Source organism: Lutra lutra, chromosome 1 (genome assembly GCF_902655055.1).
Source record: "Lutra lutra chromosome 1, mLutLut1.2, whole genome shotgun sequence".
Taxonomy (NCBI): Eukaryota; Metazoa; Chordata; class Mammalia; order Carnivora; family Mustelidae; genus Lutra; species Lutra lutra.
In genome coordinates this window covers 187,670,699-187,693,782 of record NC_062278.1, presented here as the reverse complement: position 1 = coordinate 187,693,782, position 23,084 = coordinate 187,670,699, and the positions used below count along the sequence as shown (strand labels likewise).

General features: G+C 39.6%; 1 protein-coding gene across 1 annotated transcript in view; it reads left to right on the top strand.

Annotated features, from left to right (window-relative positions):
• TAFA1 (TAFA chemokine like family member 1) overlaps positions 1-23,084 on the top strand; it is an 866,756-nt gene that overhangs the window by 348,740 nt on the left and 494,932 nt on the right. The window contains exon 5 of the mRNA XM_047747161.1: positions 3,193-3,313. Within this exon, the coding sequence (XP_047603117.1) occupies positions 3,193-3,313 (121 nt within the window). The remainder of the gene's footprint in view (positions 1-3,192; positions 3,314-23,084) is intronic.

Sequence of the window (23,084 nt, the reverse complement as noted above, 5' to 3'; positions counted from 1 at the left end):
ACAAGTAGGCACAGACCGCAGGCAGAGAGAGAAGAGGAAGCAGGCCAAGCAGAGAGCCCGATGCGGGGCTTGATCCCAGGACCCTGAGATCATGACCTGGGCTGAAGGCAGAGGCTTAACCCACTGAGCCACCCAGGCGCCCCATGTGCATTGTTAATGTTGAGATACAATCACACTATTTCTGAAGAAGAGAGTGTCCGAACCATAGTACTAGAGACAAAATGTTCAGTTTCTGAGTGTTTCCTCTCCCTACCCCAGCATGTTATTGGAGAGAGAGGGAGATTTAAAAAAAAAAAAAAACGCTTTGAGCATATTTCTTTGTCAAAACCCAGTCTCTGGTGCTGAAAATGACATGTTTCTATTTATTAAACATGTTCAAAAACCTCAGAAGGTTTTTATTGGGCTTATGCTATAAGCATCTATATTATATTCCAAGTATGCCATATTCCCAGATTTAGCTGCCAAAACAATTGACAGACTTAAATTTGTATAAACCTAACAATATTTTTGGTTCACATACTGGTTCAAAGGCCACAAAGGGGTAAGAAATGGCCCATAGAGTGCACTTTTGCATTTACTATTAGTAGTCTAACACCCATTAACACTATCAGTATTTTGCAAAATGCTTTTTCTTTTGTTTTTCCTTCCCTCTTTACCCTTTTGGCAAATGAAAGGTATAAGTGAAAGCTCTAACAGAACATACCAGACAATATAGTGTTAAAGCGCTGCTGGAGTTGCTGAAGAGTTAGTGGGCAGGCATTACAATTCCCTGTAGCTGTAACAGAGGGTAATGTCACTTTAAGACATGTGATACTTTACAGAGGAGGGATGTATTGAAACAGACTACTGCTACTTACAGCCCTGCTCCTACATTTTGCTGCCTTACTCTGCCCCGACTGCACGGGACTGGGCATGGTCCGTCATTAACTGTAAACTGATTCTCATCAGGATCACTTCAAAGGTCTCATCAGACAGAGGTGACGCCAGGAGATGATTTAAAGGTGAAAATGACAAGGTTTCCACCCCTCAAACCTTGGCTCCTTTTCTGACAATACAGTCTGAATGAACCCGATGTCTTCTTGACTGTGGAAATAGCATTGGAAGAGAAAAACATATTTTTTAATCCTGATAAAGAAGATTATTGGGAAGATCTTAAAAAAAAAAAAAAAGCAAAAAACCTCCAGTTGTGCACAGATGGATTTTAGAAAGTGTTAGAGCTTTCCAATGAACACTAATAGAGTACTCTGCTCTTGGCTGGATTTTTCAGGTAAGAAGCCTCTTTAAGGATTTAAGATTCAGAAAGCAGATTTGTAACCTATTCAGTCATATCTAGAGAACTATGTAAGGCTGGATGCATTATTTGGTGGAAAACACCTATTAACATAGAGACAAGAGAGTGAGAAGTGAGCTGATAGGCAGGAGCCTTGGAAGTGATGCTGAGAATTTAAAAAAAGTTAAATAAAAAAGGAAAAAGAAGGAAAATACTGCAAATGTGAAGTCACAGTAATCTTTTTAAGTGCTAAAAGCTATAGGGGTGAAGAAATGAACAAGAGAAAGCAGAGTCATGGAAAACCTGTTAAGTTTTGATTGTGATAGGCTTTTTTAAAGTTTAGATGAATTTCTAGTGCATTTTAACTGAAATTCACAAGTACTCAGTGCATGCACAGTCACCTCTATTTCGTCTTTCTATAATTTGCAGGGTATTTTGAAAAGGCCCTTAAACGCATTCATTCCAAGATTCACAGAAGGGGTGTTGCTATTTATCTCTACTCAAGAGAATGCATCTATGTTATACTGATAGTTCTGAAAACAGTGAGGCTGAATCTGTTGTGTACAAAAGTAAACAGTGGGCAGTGGAACTAATTATAAAGTGAGTGGTCCATCTGAATCACAGAGTGAGGCATGAAAGGCACCATGCTGTTGCAAATAATGTTTTCCTACTTTGCACTTAATTATGGTTGTCACCGTTCGTCTATTATAGTCCTAACCCCCTTTTAAATACTGCATCTCTCTCCTAAAGCCCATAAATTATCTTGTATTGTGTCTTTATACACACACACATATATATAATGTATATTTCTGCTTTCCGAACATCACAGTTTTTGAAACAGTGCCAATTTCCTTGAATAAAGAAACCACACTGGGAGGTCACTAGCAGATTTAAATGTATAGATGAAATACTTGTAGTGTATCATTTGACAGCAGAAAAAATTTTAAAAGGAAAGTCTGGGTTCTACAGCTCTCTTTAAGAGAAAATAATAGACTTAACTGGATTCTTGTATAGAAAAATGCTTCCGTATCACTGGCTGAGTAAGGACGATGCTTTAAGTTTGATTAATTTGGCAATATGAAATGCAGCATAAGGTGTTGTTTGAGAAATTGGACAATATGTAGCGCAGTTGAGCCTCTGTAGCTCGTAAGATCCTTATAGGTGCAGATAAGACTGACAAAGTTTCAGCGCCTGAGAAAAGGTATATGTTCATCCCTAAATACATACACCACCTGTGTATGCATATTCATCAACACTATACAACAAATGCCACGATGGGATCTTAGGTGGCAAAGCAATATTGTAAATTATGGCTCGCGCTAGGATAGAAACATAGATCTTGCCTCTGAAATTCATTCTGGCTGAAGACAATTCCATCTGATTTTAAGTCCAGCCAAAAAAGACCGGTTCTATCAGGAGATTACAACATGCCTCTGAGAAATGATTACTTAGTTTAGAAGACAGCAGAATGATTAAAAATTCATGACTGTAGAATTAAAAAAAAATGCACTCTTTCCTTCCAGGCTTATGTCAGACTTACAATGAAGTTAGAATGAACAGGGGTATGCAGCTTTTCAAAGCCTGGAATAACTATAGTTTAAAGATCATCGTGTAAAACAGGCTGTATAGGCAGGATACTGTGCTTTAAACTGCCTAACGGAGAGCCAAAAACTTTTATTTATTTTTGTGTTCTGGCAGTCCTTGGAGTTTGGCTTTGCAGAATTTCACAAAGAATTCATGATCTCTCCGGGAAGGCTTTCCCTCAATCCCCCTTCATGGCATGACCTCTGCTGGGTTAATTTCAGCCAGCAAAGTAGCAAAGGGGACATGACGTCTGAGACCCTCCTTCTCTCATCAGTAGGACTGACTGAGCTGGGGGCTTGAAGCTGGGGGTAATCTTCGCTATCTCATGCTCTCTTTAGAGAATGGCAATGATCTCTGCGATGTCCTGGGTCCTGTATTTGTGGATAAGTGCTTGTGCCCTGCTCCTCTGCCATGGATCCCTTCAGCACACTTTCCAGCAGCACCACCTGCACAGACCAGGTAAGTCGGGCGCTGGCTTCCCTGCAGCCTCCAAGTCTCACTGCTGTCACCCTAACAGATGGTTGAATGTAAGTGACAGAAAGTGCTACCCTGCGGGCAGCTTGCTCTGAATTCCAAGACTCACACTGTTGGCTGGATGCTTTGGGGAAAGGTGAGGGGGATACTAAAATGCCCTAGAGGTATTTCTATGAATCTCTCAGAAAAAAAAAAAAAGGTTTTCTCTAAGTCTCCCTACCCCCTTCCTCACACCTTAAAAAAGTGAAGTCATTGGTTTTGGGATGCTTTGGCCAGTAGCCAAAAACTCTGCAGAAGATGGGATAACTTGCAAGACTTGATTTTTTTAGAGAGGCAAAATAGGATCTTTGCAACGATAAAATAATGTGTATGGATATTCCTTGTATATCTTATCCAGTGTAGATACTATAATCCCGGTGTGTATGTGGCTAAGGATTTTGTGAAGATGCTAGTGCCAAAATTAACTTTGGAAGTAATTTGTTAATGAAAAAGAAATTTAAAAATAACTTACTATTTCTTGTCTGGTTTAATTTGTCTCCTTTCCTTTCTCCCTTCCTTCCTTCACTTTCTGTTCTTCCAGTTTGTTCCGTGGTGTTTTTCTCTCCCTCTTTCTTGGCACTTTCAGGAACAAGTTCCCTTTAGCCTGATCCCCCCCCCCCCCCCCCCCCGCAATATTGAATTTTGATTTCCGGACGCATTTTGCTTTTCTTCGTCTTTTTGTTTAAAGTATATCTTTTATCCTTCCATGGCCTCACTCTTCAATCTGGATTTTTTTTTTTTTCCACCTTCTTTGCCTTTCTCATTACTGTCCCCCAGCTTGATTGTCCTTACCCTTACCGGTTCTTTGAAAAGATTTCCTTCCATATTCTGTTTAGTTTCAGCCTTGGCATTCATTTACTCCACCCTCCACCTGCGCCGCCCTCCCCCATCGCCAAGTCTGGGCTCCGGGGACTAGTTGCGCCGCCAAGCTCCTGATCTTCAGTTCGGAAGTGCTCCCAGCCCTCCATCCCCTCTCAAATGCCTCCCTGGCCTCCTCCCAGACGTTCGGCTGGCTCCAGCTGCGCGGTCCAGCGTCCACGCCTTTGCCTATCTCTGGCTCCGCAATCGGCCTGGGCACCAGTCCTGGGCTCGTCGGCACAATCTTCCAGCAACACCTCCCGGGGCGCTGTGTGCTGCCTCCCCGGGCTCTGTTTCCAGGCTGCGGGCAGGACCGAAAGAGCGAGGGTGCAACCTGGGGTCCTCCCGCGCGCCCGCAGCGGGCTGGGCTGCAGGGGAGCGCCCCAGCGGGTTCGCTGCAGGAGCCCGGGCCACCCCTCCCCCCGGCACCGCCGAGGACTCGGGAGGAGGAGGGGTCGGGGTGGGAGGAGGGGTCTGGGCGGCCTCAGTCCGGGGCTGCGTCAGGGCCCCAGCCACCCTTACTCCCCACGCCCTGGGTCTCGGAGGGAAGGCGAGGGGGCGCTGGTGCCCCTGCAGGTGGGCATGGAAACCGCTCTGTCACCCCTGCCGCGCGCTTGCATTTCCGCCTTGTGGGTCCTCGTCCCCGAGCGGGTACCCCCAAGCTGGGAGGCTTCGGTGCCGAGGCGGAGGAAGAACAAACGTGGGTTATGGAAGCCCCGGTATATCTCCAGTTAGTTAATTACCAATCTGTTCAGGCAAAAATGTCTGATTTGTTACATTCCTACAAATAACGCGGCAAATCGGCATACATTGTAATAGTTAACAGCAAGAATTCGTAACAAAAATAACTATTGTGAGTGTTTTAGGCACACTCTCACGTTGTCTTAATCCGTCTATAAGTAGGTGTAATCGCCCCCCCACCAAGGCGCACCGCCCCCAATCCTTCTGTTGCGCAGGAGACTGAAGTTCTGAGGGATCTGGTGACTTGTGTGAGACCGCACAGCCAATAACTGCCGTTGGAAGTCAGGTCGGTCTGATGTCACCTCCCTGGCCTGTTTCCCAAGGAGGGCATAATATCTCTCAGGGCACAGAATAATCACGCCCAGTAGCCTCTTTGAGGCGGTGCGAACTGTTTCGCATAATTTGTGAAAACTTCCAAGTTATGTCAACGCACGGACTCATTTAAACTACAAAAAAGGTGTCCGTGGCAGGACTTGGTGAGGGGTGGCACAAGGCGATGGCAGCGCTCAGAACCGGCCCTCATCTCCGGTGCTTAACTTGAAGCGGCTTGACCTTGGGAAAGTCAGTTTTCTTCTCTGGGCCCAATTTCCCATTTAGAGATACTGTGGGCGTGTAAATAAAATAATTTCTGTGACAGTGCTTTGCAAACTGTGAAGCTCCTTCGTGAATATCAGTAACTCTGACATCTACAAAGGTACACGGTAGAGGTGCTGAATGAGTAAAGTTTTGCGGTTCACACAGCTAACAATCCACATAGGACAAAACCTTGTGTTGATCTCCTGATTTTTTTTTTTTTTTTTTAAACTATGTAATACCTGGCTAGAAAAAGACCGCTGCCTTTTCGGCTGGATGTGTATAGTCGTGAAATAGAGTATACTTTGCCGTGAGCTTTCACTTAGACTATCTGTTCATCAGTTAATACAGGAGGGTTTTTTGTGGGTGATTTTTTGTTGTTGTTGTTTTGTTTTGTTTTGTTTGGCCTGCGGTTATGGCTATGCTACTTCTATTAAGTAAACTCAAATCTTTATGGGGCTTGTTATCAAAAGATTATAATTTTAAACTGAGAAACATGTCATTAAGTGTTGACTAAAACCGAATTCAGTATTTGCTTTCTCCACTGTCTATTGGTAGAAATTGCTTATTATCACCAATGCATGGTCTATCTGTATGTCAGCTACCCCCAAGAAATTGTAGCTCGGAACCCAATTTTAACCCCAAATGCTTATATATTTGAGATCCATTTCAGAGTCATTGATGAAATTAAGAAACTATATGTACTCCTTTCTAGATTCAGGAAGATTAAAATGACATCAAACTGAAAGTCCAATTGTTCTATGTAATAGGTTTATTCAACTTTCTTGGGTTTTCAGCAATAGCTGCGAAGATTAAAGCGATAGATCTTGGACACAGCAATATTCTAGATTCAGTCAGAAATGCAATCTCCTCTAATACAATCTGTTTTGATTTTAAGAGTAAATGTATGCTTTTTTTGATGAGAGTTGTGATGTTTCCCTTTGTGAGTCTTAAATCTTCAGGGACACTAATGAAATGTGTATGAAAACAAGAGAGAAATCACGGCCAGTTATCTGTGACAATCCACCCCTAAATGAGCAAAAAAATAAATAAATAGCTGGATAAATGAGCAAAAAGGAAAAACATAATCTAATTTTCTCAAATCAGTTAAAACAAGTGACATGATGAGAAAAAATGAGACACCAGGCAGACCCTGAGCTTTGCCACATTTGCCTAAGCTTGAAAAATCACCTCTTTCATAAAGCAGGAGCAGGCGGACACCGCATGCATACCAAGTATCCGGGAAATGTGAAAAATGACAAATCTTTCCCTCAGAGCCCTGAATGGGGGGAGAGTGAAGGCTTTACAGCTGCCTCCTCACCTGCTTAGGAACGGCTGGCCCCCGTCTTGCTAGCCGCTTACCCGCAGCTTCGCCATCCCCTACACAGTAAGATTGATGGTGTTCCCATCCCAAGCAGCCAATTTCAGTCTCTCAAGAAATAATCCACTACACTGACAGATGAGTGAAATTTGACGCGTTGTCCCCCTCATCAGACTGTGCCGCACCTGGATGGCACCAGCCAGCCTGGGTCCTGTATGGGAAACGGTTAGAGATCTGGGCCAATTTCAGCTGTCAAAACATGAAATCGGGACAATGTTTTTGTGAGGCCGTGAATTTGAGATCTGTCTTCTCAATGCAGTGGGTTAGTACACAAACAGAATGAGAATATGTTAACCAGAAAACAGACTGATTTTAATAGATTCCCCTATAGTCTCTAAGTACTTTCTATTTTTCATATTTATGGTATTAAGAATGCACCATTTATTTTCACTTACTCACCAGTTAGGAAGGATTAAAACAGTGGATCAAATGGAAGTGAATTTTAAAATTACACAAATGAGTAAAATGTGCCATAGATTAAAAGATTTGTAATTTCAATAATTTAATATTTGGCTAAATCAAGTTTTTATTTTAGGAACAATGTAGGAAATTACCATAACAACTTGAAGAATACTCATGCCTTTTATGTATATAAATAGTAAAGCTAGAAGGGGACACATAATTTAAAAAGAGACAGACTGAACAATGAAAACCCAAAAGTGGTGTGTTCCCTGGTTTCAGGTAATTAAAACAGACAGCTTCAACTCTTTCTAAGCATCAGGTGTATAACAGGTGAAAAAGATGGAATGGTTTGCTGGATGTAACTTTCTAATTTAGAATTAGTTTTTTCCCCCTTGTGGATATATGAATTATGACAGTAATTTTAATGATTACTTAATTTCAAGTGTGTGGGCATGTGTGCGTGGGGGGGCGTTATTCTTGAAACTTAATAAAATATGGATCATTTCAAAATACTTTAGTAAGAAAAGATCCTTGGGATTCTTTAGTAATTTAAAATTACAAAGATAAATTACATGAGACAAGAAGTTATAAGTACCTAATGAATCATTTATTCTTGAATCGCTGCTATTGTATGACAGGTGTGTATGGAAATAATATATGGAAAGATCACTCTGAATAGAATTGTCTATGTAACTTATGCTTGGCCTGATTTAAAACTATATTAAACAAACTATGTAGTTAGAGGGAGGTATACATTTATGACTTAATTATTGCATAATGGAACATCACTGTGCATTTAAAAGTGTGATTTTTTTTTTGGTTAAAATATTAAAAAGCATTCTTGTATATCTTATCTTTACCATAGTATTCAGTATCACTTTATTGAAAGCTGATTAAGGAATATGCATTAGAATACCAAGGCACATTACAATAAAGGATTGTTTTACAACTGTAGTATAGAAGATATTGTCAGAACAACAGTGGTTGCATATTGGCTTTTTAAGAATTCTTACCAGTACTGGATTGCTAAGTGTAGTGAATTGACCTAAGGATTAGAGCAGACAGGTTGTTATTTGGTGTAAGCTGGTGCTAGTAATAATCCATTGATCATCTGATTGATGTTATTGACCTTGTCCCAGAGTCAGAGTGCACCTATGGACATTTGATAAGACCTCAAAAGTATCAAAACCAGGTAGAAATGCAAATAACTATTTCCTGTCAATCCCCTGAATTTATAAGAGAATTATCACAATGCTATATAAATATTGTTACTTATGTGAGCTCAAGCCTATGGCCTCAATTCATCATAGTTAAGGAAAATAGATCTTAGGCCACACTGAAAATAAATATTTAGAAGCGGCACTACTAATCATTAGCCTTCAGTTGTTAATTTCTTAAAGTTCATTTAAGATGGCAACTTGAACTTCTTGAAAAAGTCTTCCAGTTTTAAACTGCATGAAAATCTCAAAGCTTTAGTATGTAAATTAGTACACCATTTTTTGAAAACAATTTGGCAGCGTCTCCCAAAATGTAAAATGCACAAATCCTACACAATTCCATTTCGAGATGCTTATCCTAAGAAAATGATTGGACAGGTGTGGAAAAAATGTATGCAAAGGTCTAGTTAATTTAATGGCAAGTAACTGGAGGGAGGCTTTATGTACATCGAAAAGAGATTGGTAAAATAAATCCCCCACAACGGGATTCAATGTAGCCACTGCAAAGAATGAGATGTGTTTATATGTATTCCTAAGGAAAAATGCCCATGATATACTGCTGAGTGGAAAAAAAAAAAAAGAAGAAGAAAAGATACAGAATATGCAGTTTCAAAATCATTTTAGAAACAAAATATTAACACAGGCATAAAAAGATGTCAGAAAAGCTATAAGCATTTTATACGTAGTATCAGTTAAACCTAATGGTAGGACTAGAATGCCTTGGACTTCTTATTTCCTACAGTTTTTGGCTTTTATTTTTATATTTTTAATTTTTTTTAAGATTTACTTATTTGAGAGAGACAGAAAGAGAGAGAATGAGAGAGAGCAGGGGAGGGGCGGGGGGGGGGCGGGGAGAATCCCAAAGCAGACTCAGCTCAGTGGGGAGCCAGAAGTGAAGAGGGGCTCCGTTCCAGCACCCTGAGATCATGACCTGACCCGAAACCAAGAGCTGGCTGGCAAACCGACTGAGCCACCCAGACGCCCCAATTATGCATTTTTAAGATTTGTTTTTAATATTGGAAAATATTACTTTTTAACCGAAAGCTTAAAATATTAGCTCTAGTCTTATGGGCAAAATTAGAAATGTATCAAACAGTGTTGTCAGTTTAAGGGGAAAGAAGGAAGAATAAGTAGGAAAGTATCATGAGGCACTTTTCCTTTTAAGAGCCTTAATCCAGTGAAATCTCTAGGCCAGTATTTTCCAGTTCACAAAATACAGTAACCTCAAGATGCTGCTTAGAAAAATACTAATAAGTGTTGGGGAAGTACTCATTGTCTGGTATATTCTCCTCTTAGAGATTTACAGTGCATGGAAGTGCATATAAGTTCTGGAAAGATTTGCAGATAGGAAGCCTGATTGTGTTTAACTAAAATTTTCCAATTTTTTTTTTTAATTTGGGCAATATCTAAAGTGCCTATTCTTATCACGTGCATTGAGAAGTGTGAGCCACTGTGCTATCCATCTGCTTATCTCTCACTTTTAGTAAGGAACTAGACATATAATAGGGGCTCAAAAAGTATTTGTTACATTATTAAGGAAAGAAGGAATGAATGTTCTGGTGAAATCTGTAATTCTCTTTCATTTATTACTGCTCGTGTGTGGGTACGTATGTATGGATGGTTGCATATGCCTTTGTGAGTCGTTTATAATTTAGGGATACCACAAAAAGAGAATGGTATAAATATTAAATTTTCAGTATAACACACGTATGTGTGTATGTGCGTGTTTGTGCCATAGTTTGTGTAGCTATTTACTCTATTTGACAGCAGTTCCATTAACTAAAATAACCCAAGGAATATGCTTACAAATGTAGTAAAACCTCCAATCCCTAAGGTTTTCAGTCACAGCACAAGTTTTTTTTCCTACAGATTTAGAAAGTACTGTAAGCGCGGTCTTAAGGGACTGAAGAGAAACTTCTCTTAGCAAATAGGAAAAGGCCTCTGCTTTCAAATTTTTTGATATCAAGAGAAAACTTCACTTCATCTTTGTGGCAGGGAGAAATAACAGCAATTTTTCCTTTCTTTGGGGTAAAAAGAAAATGAATTATTTTGTTAACCATTGTGTAAACTAATTAGATTCTCTAACGTTAATGTCCTCAAAGCACTTAGGGAACCCTGTTGGCCTACTGTTTCATTCTCCTCCTCCATTTTTATATAATAAAGATCCAGAGACAGAAAAGAGAATTGATATAATTGCAGCGATTTTCTCTTGGAAAACTGATAGATATGCTCAGTGATGTGGCTATTCATGAAGCACATTCTTCTTCCATGCAGGGAAGGAGTCAGACCAAACCTCACCCTGAGTCTGGGAGGGAGGAAGACCTACACCCTCAGCCAAGGTCATTGTTCTGCTGATGTGATGAACTGTATTTACGTTCACAGTGCCCTTACTAGACCTTCTCTTTTAGACATGCTTTCATGTCACTCAAGAATACAGGCGAGCTGACTGAGTCTGCATATACCCAAATTACTTTTTGTTTCCCCCTCATGTGGATGAAAAATGGATGGATTGAGTCATAGGCTTTGAAGTGAATACAGAATGCCAGCTCCCAGGTTTAGATGTGCTACTGCACAGAGAGAGGAAAAAGCATGGTAATGCTCTTGAAATTGATAATGTATCTTAGATTCAGGTCAGCAGGCCAGTAGGTCAGACTTCCCACTGAATGAATGTTGTGCAAGTATTCAATAAATATTTTCTCATCCACTGGGCAAGAACTTTACATCCTTTAAAAATGCAAATACTGGCAGGAAAGTACCACATTAAGCCTTTTTTATATCGAATGGTAATGAGGAAGGAGCTTCACAGTAGGGATGGGACACTGGGGCATTCAGGATCAATCGTCAATTGCAAGCCTGCAGTAAGAGGGTAGAAGGAAGCAGTGGTTTTCATATTGTGCGTAGATGCTCCAAAGAGGCCATCTATGCATGCTGCAAACATAAAGTATATTCCTGTCCATCGTAGATGGACATGGCAAATACCTTCGTGCTCCACCCAGTTAGCAAAGATGATTGGGCCAGCCTGAGGATCACTGTGGCTTCTGAAGAGCATATGGGCCTCCCGAGGGCAGGTCACATCCTTAGCTATGCCCGAGATAGGCTCAGTGTGACTACATCATCCCATGGTTCAAGGCAAGTGGGAGACTTAGACTTTTATGGATAGTTTCCTTATCTTTTAAATGTCAAGTGGGTCAAACAAAACTTGACTCAGGGCTATATCCCACCTGCGGGTTATTAGTGTGTGACCTCAGACAAGATTATTTCCGGCTCCACCATTTTTTGATTTCTAATGAATTTGTCAAATCCTTTTACGTGAGCAGGGTAGAAAGAGGTAAAGGCAGTGGGGCTAAAAGGGCAATTTTTATGCACATCTGTCTTGGCTTATTTAGCTTATGCTTGTGGTTTCTGTCCCATCCCAACTTATATCCCAAATGCTAAAGGGCTGAATCTCTGGGTATTTTGTAGACAAGCTACTAACTGTTGAAGGAGCTAGTAACAGAGTCTGATAATCAAAGAGCATTTATATAATGAAGCCAAGGTCCTGAACAGAGGTCTCATTTTGAATCTTAGCTAAAAATAAATTAATTTTCCTTTAGATTAAAGTTTGGCAGAAAGAGTAAACTATAAATGTAATGAAACAGAAGTATCAGGCAGCAGCATCATGTTGCCTGTATAAAACCTTTAATTTAATACTTTATTATAGTTTTCAAAATCTAGTCTGCAGTCCACTAGTGGGTTATAAATTTATCTTGGAACTCAACAGTGTTTTGTTTTGTTTTTTTCCTGCTCTTGTTCTTTTCAGATTTCGTGTGCACTTATTTCGCCTCTGAGTACAGTCTACTTATTAGTAAAGCGACTGAATTACCATTCTATTAGAATGACATGTAACTAAGGTTTACTGAGCTTCCCTACTTCACTATTCTATTAAGAAAACTGGCTGCCAGCTCTTGGGAACATTGCAAAGTGCCTGCATGAAAATAATTAGAATTCATGCAGTTTGGGGAGGGATAATTTGTTACCGGTGTATCTTGAGTGTTGTTTGAGTTGTTTAGTGATTTTGAATTGCTGTGGTCTTCGCTTTTTAATTATAAATTAGTGTTGGTTAGTTTCATCACTATCAATTAAATTTACTGTGGGCTGTTTCGTTAACCCTATAGTCTGTAATGATGCGTGTTTGCATACTTGCGATTTTAGATTTACCAAAGAATAGACTTGAAGACATTCCTGAATTGTGGCTCAGAAATGATTTACCTATATCCATATTGGAAAACATGTATATGCAATCACTCTCAAACTTATTTCTCTGGTGACACTTCTGTAGTGACATTGCTTATATACTGCCTGTGAACGTATGCCACACAATTCTCAAGGAACATAACATATTTGGTTTATCTTTCTATCCATTGGGCATCATTTTGTAATCTATGAACATGTTAATAGGCTCATCTTATTTTATAAAAATAATTAGTGATTCATAAATGTATCTTTCCAAGTATTTATTAACTGAGTATTTTTCCACTGGGAAGTGGAAACAGACAGGAATCGGGCTATTTAGCCTCCTTGGCTTGCTGTAGACAGGGAAGTTTGAATACCCCTGTTTTATGAAGAAATTGTAATGAGAGACCAGCCCCACATATATCTCTGAATTTAAAAATGCGTGGCATGGCAAAAAATAAACATAAAGCCATTTTTCTGAAAGAAAAGAAGATATAAGACAGGATAAGGTGCTGTATGGAAGCTTCTCGGATGAGGTCTTAATAGGTGAATTGTTTTTGTAGCTTCTCATATCTCTTTATCTGATGAAAATGCAAGACGCCATGTGTTGGACATGTGCTTGAGAAACTAGGTCACTGGGTGAACATTTGTAGGGCAACATTTTTGACAGCTACTCCCAGGATTGTTTAGAAGTAAAAGCAGATTTATGGGACATAAGCTGCCAATCTCCAGCCCTCCATCTATCACAGGCCCCGGTAATCAATCACAGTGATTGTTCCATGGAGCCAGGATGTGATTTCAGAATCTTTCTCAGTCCCGCTCCAGGCCCCGCCTATCAACTGACTGACACTGGTGTGCAAGTTGGGAGTCTTTGACCATCTCCCTTGTGGGTTAATTGACTTTAGATTAGATCCAGAATCTAATTCCTATCCAAAAAAAAAGTACATGCCATAAAATATTTCCTTGAAAAATAAGAAAAATGAACCAACTGCAATTAAATCAAAATTTAAATAGCTACATGTCTTGTAACTACTATCTATGATGATACAGCTTTAGACAATTCTGTCCACTTGTGAGAGTTACACAACTCTCTTTTCATTTCCTCTAGAAGTTTTTATTCCTTTCTCCATTCTTCTGTATTTCTATGTTTAAGATGCATAGTGGCTTCTGATATGAGCTCTAACCAAACAGGGTGCTCTGTGATCATAAAGCATGAAACCACTTATTCTGAGCAGAGAAATTTGGGAAGTCCCAAGGGGGGTGATTTTGTGTTGGGCTTTGAATGTTGGTTAGGAAGTTGGTTAGGAAGCTAGCTGGGGAGGATGAAGGTGATGGTTTCAACCAAGGGGAACAAAACACGTAAATCTAGAGGCAGATAGTAGTGATATGGTGGGCTCGTGACTTGGATGGCTATTGGCCTTAAACCAGTTGGAGAAACTTTGTATTATTCCAATTAAAGGGGAGACAAGATTTATTTTTTCTTTGTTACCGTTTTCTAATCCACGGGCTGCCTTTCAATATACACTGATGGTCATAGGTGGAGAGCTAGGTAAGATGGAAGGGAAGAGTCCCAGTATCTACAATTAAAGTCTCTATGGAAAGCAAGTCAGTTAATTAACAAAAATGCAGCCACTGTACTCTGTCCTGTTCTCAGTGACCCATTAGACCTTTCACACCTTTGAGTTGTTGTTACCTTTGTGTAATAAAAGACCAAATATGTCACTACAAGTTGATTTTAAATGCCTGGTTATTATATTAGAGAAAACTGCATATCCCTAAATCAAAACCTGAGGATAATCATGTCTACTTCTAACATACAACAGATTTAATACTCGTTAATCGACAACTGTTTATTGACGACTTATCAGGCACAGAGAACTACACTTCCACACTAATGACAGTGGTGTCACCTTATTCTAATCACTGGTTTAACCCTCCTTCCCCCAACTAGATTGTTAGCACAAAGAGGGTAGGGAGCCCAGCAGTCTTACAATGCCTGACACAGAGTCGGCCACATGGTAAGGGCCAGTGAGTACCTACTGAATGAGTGAGTGAATGAAGGACCCTAAGCATTTGATATTTCATTGAATCCTCGCAATAAACTCGTGGGGTAGAACATCTTTCCCCTTTGCCAATAAAAAAAATCTTAAAAAAAAAAAGTTAATCGATTCATTCAAAGTCATCTAGCTTAGAAGGACAAATTGAGAATTTTTCCAGCCTTTAAATATTTCCAGCTCAGTTTCCTGAGTGTCAGCTATGGGTAGGCCTTACTATGGGTTGATTCTTATAATATGGCATATGATCTATACCAGAACCCGACATGGGAGGTTCTGTTATCTCCATTGTGCAAAACACTGCAAAATTGCAGATAATATTAATAAAGCTGGAAGGAAAACTTGGATTTGGGATTGACTCTCACTCGGGTGCTCTTGCCATCACAACCAGGTACGACTTTAGCACTTAGGAACCAGCTAGTCCTGGTTAGTTTAAATTACAAAACAAAGGATGCCTGGGTGGCTTAGTCGGTTGGGCAGCCAGTTGAGATCCTGAGGTCCTGGGATCCAGGCCCATGTCAGGCTCCTTGCTCAGCAGGGAGCCTGCTTCTCCCTCTGCCTGCCACTCTCTCTGTTTGTGCTCTTCCTCTCTTTCTCTCTCTTTCTGACAAATAAATGAAAACTTTTAAAAAAATAAATTACAAAACAAATTTCTGTGTTGAGGGGCATTTTTCTTCATTAGCAGACAACCCTGTCTTGGGCATTTAGCTTGGCTATGTCATGAAAATAATTTTGAATCTTGTGGCTGGCTGAATAATGCTCTGGTCTTACTTTTGCCATGCAACAGGCCTGGCTGAAAACATGCTTTCTTTTCTTATTAGGATAATAGCAACTCATTTTCAAGAATTTTTTTTTTTCAGTCTCCTGGGTTGTTTTGTTTTTGTTTTTGTTTTTAGATCATGGAGACCCTTTTTTGTGCTCCACGTGACAAAGCAACAAAATAAGATAAATCTACATTGATTGTTAGACTCAGTCTTAGTGTAGATTTTCTGTTTTACTTCACATGAACTTCTAAATCATTCACACTGGAAAAGGACTCTCCTTAACTGCAATTTAACTTGATAAGATTTTTTGGGGGCATTTATCATGTTGAGACTTTATAAATTATCTAGGATATTGTAAAGTGGGCTGACCTTTCTAGTAAGTGGTTTGATCATTTGTAGTAGTGTCTTTTCGCTAAAATATGGAATTTTCCGTCTTCACATTACACTTGCTAGATCCATGCCAGTAACATGCTAAATTGCTTACAGAATCTTTAGCTTACAGGGCTAAATTGCTTACGGAATCCTCTCAGCATCAAAATAAATCTCTCTGCATTTTTCAAAAACATCCCTGTGGGTAATCATGGTAAATTCCTGCTCTATAGCCCACTCTTTCTATGGTTATACCAGTGCAGACATTGCTAATCAACCCAGATTCAAATCCTTCCAGGTACAACACTTCAATCATTGAGTTGTTAAAAGAGATAGAGATGATTTAAAAAACAACCACAACCACCCCAAATCAATCATCACTTAGCATCTATTATGTTGCAGACTGTGCAAAGTGCCTTATGAGGACCTACCTCATTACTTTTGAGATAAAACATACTGTCCATTAAGGGTCTAGGCTGTTTTTATATGTAATTTAATTCACCACTCAAGGTGGGCCATGTTCTTCGTTTAAAATTAATGATTTAAATAATTAAGTAAGTTAATACATATAGAGTACATGGAAAACTTCCTGAAACAGGGTAAAGTACCCTTAACTCAGGGTTAGTGTAGCATCTACATATATCTTTGAGAATTTGATAGAGTTGACATACTGTGGGTGTTTTACCTGACCTCACCCTCTTTGCCACCAACTGCTTTTGGCGCAAGGAACCTATAGAGATAGGAACATCTTGGTGTACAAGGTAAACTAGGAGTTTACATCCCACCTCTGTCATTATTACACTATTAGCAATAAATGTGGGCACATTAGTGTCACTCTCTCTGCCTCACCCACAAAATGGGGATCCATGTTTATAAAATTCCCACTTTGCAGGTTTGCATGAAGAGTAGAGATGCCTGTTCTATACCTCCCATGCAATAGGTATCTGGCATATGGCATCTTATTATATTATTATGTAAGTATATGAATGTCAAAGCAAAGATGATAGAGAAGTGTCTCATACCAACACATACATCCATTTTTTATCATATGAAAAAAAGATGCACATAGAAGTTTTACAACTTGAGGGCACCTGGGAGCCTCAGTTGGTTAAGCATTTGCTTTTGGCTCAGGTCATGATCCTGGGATCCTGGGATCCTGGGATTGAGTCCCACATTGGGCTCTCTGCTCAGTGGGGTGTCTGCTTCTCCCTCTCCCTCTGCCCCTCCTCCTACTCATGCTTTCTCTCTCTCTCTCACTTGCCGGCTTTCCAATAAATAACATCTTTTAAAAAAGGATTCCATCTTTTGATGGCTGAGGAATATTCAATTGCATATATATAGATATATGCATATATATACATACCACTTCTTTATCCATTAATCTGTCAATAAACATCTGGGCTCTTTCCATAATTTGGCTATTGTGGACATTGTTGCTATAAACATGGGGGTGCAGGTGCCCCTTCAGATCACTACATTTATATCCTTTGGGTAAATACCTACTAGTGCAATTGCTGGGTTATAGGGTAGCTCTATTTTCAACTTTTTGGGAAACCTCCACACTGTTTTCCAGAGTAACTGTACCAGCTTGCATTCCCATCAGCAGTGTAAGAGGGTTCCTCTTTCTCCACATCCTTGCCAGCATTTGTTGTTTCGTGACTTATTAATTTTAGCCGTTCTGACTGGTGTGAGACAGTATCTTGTTGTGGTTGTGATTTGTCTTTCCCTTATGCAATGTTGAACATTTTTGCATGTGTCTGTTGGCCATTTGTATGTCTTCTTTGGAGAAATGTCTGTTCATGTCTCTTGCCCATTTCTTGACTGGATTATTTGTTCTTTGGGTGTTGAGTTTGGTAAGTTTTTTTTTTTTTTTAATAGATTTTGGATATTAGCTTTTATGGCTAATCTCTAGGTAATGTTTAGCCATGGGTTCTAAGTCAGTATGAACAGGTCAAAACTTAGAGCAACCTTCCTTCAAACAGCATTTTCATATGTAATTATTGATGAAGGTGCTATAATTAGTAACTTTAGTAGAGTCTGTGCAATGCCAAATAATGATGAAGATTCATTAATTAATTTAAACATCTGATCGATAACCCCTTAACAGGAAATAGTTCAAAAGTCAGTGTTGGTCCTCTGTGATTCTCAGAATGGATTATATCCTTATTATAACCATATTAAAATATCCACTGGTCAACTGGAATCTGATTGTATTTATCTATGTTTCTTAGGTGTTTTTTCTTTTTTACAATAACTTACACACTCTTTATTACAGGACTCATCGACTAAAGGGTACATACTGATAAATGCATTAATACCTAAATGTTTACAGTTTTCATCAGGGTGCCATTTATGTGTACTCATATGTGTACCCCATATTTTCTACTATGAATACAAAATGTATCTTTGTGTATTAAAGATTGCCTAAGTGTCACAGGGTCTAATGTTTTAAACAACCACTCTCCCCAAATGAAGTGCCATCGTTAGTTTCTTATGTTTTAAGACACTAAGGAATTCAAACTAGTATGCATAGGATCTTTAGCCAAGTCACTTTACATTTCTCAGCCTCAGTTTCCCTTTCTGTGAAATGTAGAGGATAATGTTAATATGAACCACAATGGGAATCATCCCATAACTTAAATAAATGCCTTTGGTGAATGTAAACAATTTTATAAATATAATTTAATGAGAATGAGAGGAAGAGAGAAGAACAGTTAGAGACATGGATTAAAGATATTGTAAGATGATGATAAATTTACGACTTATGTTTTAGAGTCTTTTTTAACATTATACCTAACAGGCAAGAGCTCTCTTCTGAAGAGGTCAAAACCTCACAGAAGCCTTGCTCAGTTATTTGATAAAACTTTATTATCTCTTTTTTACTGTCCTTATTAACATACTTCAAAAACTGCTGTTAAGTATTTCTGGCAAGCACAGCATTGAAGTAATTTTTATAATAGTATAAAGGATTTATTAATTTTAATATTTTCATGAGTCTCTTTATATTCAATTATGACATTAATAGGCTGCCAAAACAAACTAGAGTTAATTGTATTTAATTAAATTGTTGAAAACAAGTAAGGGTAGTTTATTATTATTGTAAGCAGAAAGCTCTATTGATGTACTTGTTTGTGTGAATAAGATCTGGTATGAAGTTTTTTCTTCTGGGTATGGTATTATTCATCAACAGAAAGCAGTATAAAATGCTAATTAAAGAGAGTTGTCATTATAAAAGAACTCTTGGAGGGGAAACTTCACATAGTATTTATAATCTTAAACCCAGTGTTTGATAAGTGTACTAGGGATCCGACCAGGGGAGATATCCCTGCTTTTCACTGTGTTGCCTGAGGGGCTCCAGACCATCTTTTCACATCCCCTCCTTTCCTTGGAGGAGTTGTTTGATGGTAGGAGAGTCTAAGGTCTGGGTCAAGGCTTTGGGGGAAAAAAAAGTACTTCAGAAGAGACCAGAAGAAATAGGAATAACTGTACCAAGAGTTAGGGATGGAGTTTAGGTAACAAAGAATTTGAAGCAAAGATAACAGAATTATGAAGGCAGACACATAATCTGAGGAAGATCACAATATCAGGGAAATAGCACTCCTTTGTCATGGATTAATGCATGTAAATATTTTGAAGACAGAAGGACACAGAGTCAAAACTGACTTTGGAAGAGATAAATATATAATTCAGCCTAAAAAATTAACTCCTTAATTCTGTCTGATTTAGATATATATTAAATATAGATTTTTATTTAGTAGTTACTATGTGCGTGGCATTGTGCTAAGAATTCCATAATCTTCCATTTATCCTTACACTTAGCCCTGGAGGTAGCTACTTTTGTTCTCTTTTTTCCACTGATGAAGGAAATAACATTCAAATAATTTAAATAACTTGTCCAAAGTGTACAGGTAATAAGTGTGAAGCCAGGATTAAAACTCGGGTAATCTGGTTCCAGATCCCAAGCTGTTAATGACTGAAATTCTTCGCTTCTACCAGTATTGTTTTCATTGTGATGGACGGTACCAAGATGGAAATAAATGCCCCTTAGGATAGGCTAGTTGATACTATGGTAACCTTTCAGTTCCAAATCTCAATTGCTCAAGGCAATCTTTATTTTTGTGAAGTTTATGCCTGACTCATCTGTGGTTCCCTGAAGTTGCCTAGAAGCTGTGCTCTGTGTTATCTTCAATCAGAATTAAGAACAGGGGCACCTGGGTGGCTCAGCGGGTTAAGCCTCTGCCTTTGGCTCAGGTCATGGTCTCAGGGTCGTGGTATAGAGTCCCTCATCGGGCTCTTTGCTCGGCGGAGAGCCTGCATCCCTCTCTCTCTGACTGCCTTTCTACCTCCTTGTTATTTCTGTCTGTCAAATAAATAAATAAAATAAAATAAAATAAAAAGGAATGAAGAACAGCATCTATTCAAAATAGTTCTGTTATCATGGCAGAACAAAGAGAGGGTTTTGGAGGTAAGATCAGTAAAAAAACCCTTCAGCCTGAAAGTGATACGTGTCATTCTGTTCACAGCTCATTGGCCAGCCCTGGTCATATGGTTCAACCCAATGATAAGGGGCCACAAAATGGGTTTCTATCACGAAAATGAGCCCGGGAGGCCAAGAATGGGTGATATTGAGTGTACAGCATTCATGGCAACCCAAAAATGCCTTAGGGGTTAGGAAATGACATGTTCTTTGCTATAGTACTCTTCAACTCTCAGATATCCAAGTTTAGTTGTCTTCACTTTTTTAGAATTTGGAGAAAGCTCCAGAAAGTTCAGTCTCTCAGTCTAAGAACAAGAGGATAATTCGGTTAATGAGTCTAAATAAATAAATAAAATCAAAACACAACGTGACACCAAGCATCCAGCTTTGTTTTGTTTGTTCACACATAGCCGACTTTTGAATAACTGGGAGTTATCAGGCCCCACTCCACAGCTGAGTGAATGTGAAGCAAACCTTTGAGACATTGGGAGTTCCTGACCTTTTCTTCTGCAGAGTCTCTTTCCCCCAGCAAACACCTAAGGCTCTTGCTTGCTCCTTCTCTTCTTCTCTCCCTCCACCCTCTCTTTTGTGTGAATCTAATCTGTGAACTGCTTTTCACTGTTAAGAATGGTCACCTGTGAATAAAAGGTCAAAGCGTTCACTACTTCACTCTCCGGGAGGCTGTTGTTTTCTTCAGATGAAACTGTTATAGGGCATGTTGAGTAAGTAGGTGATAGATATCTTTACATTATCCTCAGTATCTTTTATTCTTATTTTCATTTTAGTACTGTATCTGTTTCTAGTTGTCGGGCAGAGAAATCAGTTACAGATCAAATGCACCCATTTGTCAAGGATTAATGCATATAAATGCTTTTATGACAGCGAAAGACAAAGGCTTGTAAGGATGGATGCTGACTTTGGAAGAAAAAAAATTGATGAAGCTAGGAATAGGCAGGGAACATTGCAGTTCTAGGTGCTAAATGACTTATTTTCAAACCCTGGGAGTAGAGTAATATTATTCCTCTTCCCCTTCTTTTAATAAAACAGTCTCTTAACCCATAGTGATCTCAACTGAAGAAATGTTGTTTTAGGGTGAGTTAGGTGTCCCGAGAGCTGTTTTTTTAAGATATAGGATTTATCCTTATTAGCCACCCCCGCCCCAAGAAAAAGGGCTGTGTTGATGGAGGGAAAAAAACTGCAATGCACTACTGTGAATCTAGAGAAAGAAAAGAAAGAAATAGCAAGACTGTCTTGGCCCATCAACACTTTATCTGTCACAGATGTCATTAACAAGTGTTACTTTCCCATCAGTGGTTCAGGAAGGCAACACTCACATAGCAGGGTTCGTTTTGTGAAACGTGGATGTCTGACCTCCCACTTCCTGAAAGCGGGATAAGGGTGAGGTAATTATTTTGTCAAGATTTTAAAGGACTTTCTAGATTATCTCTTATATCTTTGCCACATGTGCACACACACATACACACATACATACACACTCCCTCATACATTGTTAAGATATTTTAATATGATACTTAAGTAACTTAAGAGTTGGAAATTACTTTAGCAAACATCCAGACCAAGCTGTCATCAGACCCTTTATTTGCCTCAAAATACCCTCTGCCAAGTGGTTGTTGATTCACTGGTTGGATCTTACCACCATATTGATGTGAGGCATGCTGAACTTGGGACTTGTTCTCTGGCCTAGGTAAAATTCTTTTAATTATCATCTGCCCCTGTCCCAAAACCTCTTCCTTTCGTAGTTTTCTTGATCTCAGTTCATAGCAATTCCTTCCTTCTGTTCTTCACATCAAAAGTCTCAGACTCTCTCTCAACTCCCTTTCTCCAGATTTCACACTTAATCTAACAGCAAAACGATGTCTCTTAACTTCAGACTATATCCAGACTCCAACCACTTCTCACCACCTCCACTGCTGTTCCTGAGCCAAGCCGCCGTTTCCCTGAAGTGGATTATTACAGAAACCTATGGTGGTGTTAGCCCCTCCAAGTTTAGCTGCCTGTCACTGGAAAGATGATCAATCAAGAGATGAGTTTTGACTGGAAGGGTGTTTGAGCTTTATTTGGGAGGCTGGCAACCTGGGGGAAAGGAAGACTCTTGTCTAAGAGCCAACTCCGAAGTTTCTGGCTGGCCCAGTAGTTTTTAAAGGGGGTTTAAAAGAAATGCAGTTAATCAGCAAAGGGAGTGTGGTGGCCTACAACATTTCTTGATCATGTGCAGACCTCCTGGGACGAGCTACAGATGTTGTCCCAGAGCTCCAGGCTTGTGTGAGGGGGCGCGGCTCCTGTTTCTCAGTGTGCAGGAGGACTGAGTTCTTCCTGCAAAGGAGAGCAAGGTCTGCACATACACAAAGGGAGGTCAGGAAAATCATTTGTATGATCTAAAAGAAAGAAAAAAACATTTTGCTGAAAAAAAATTGCTGGGCTAATCAGAAAGCCGAGGCCGCTTCCAACAGACTTGCTGGCCTCTATGACCTGGGAAGGTTCTGGTCCTTCGCTCCCCCAGGCCAGTGGTCTGCATTCCTCAAAGTAAATTGGTTCTGTTTCGCATCAAGGGCCTTAGGTCAGCAAGTGTAAGGAGCCTGTCAGCTTGGAGCAGGTTAACCCTTCAGATGGGCTGGTCTCCTCCATTCACCTGTGCGGCCTACTCTGTA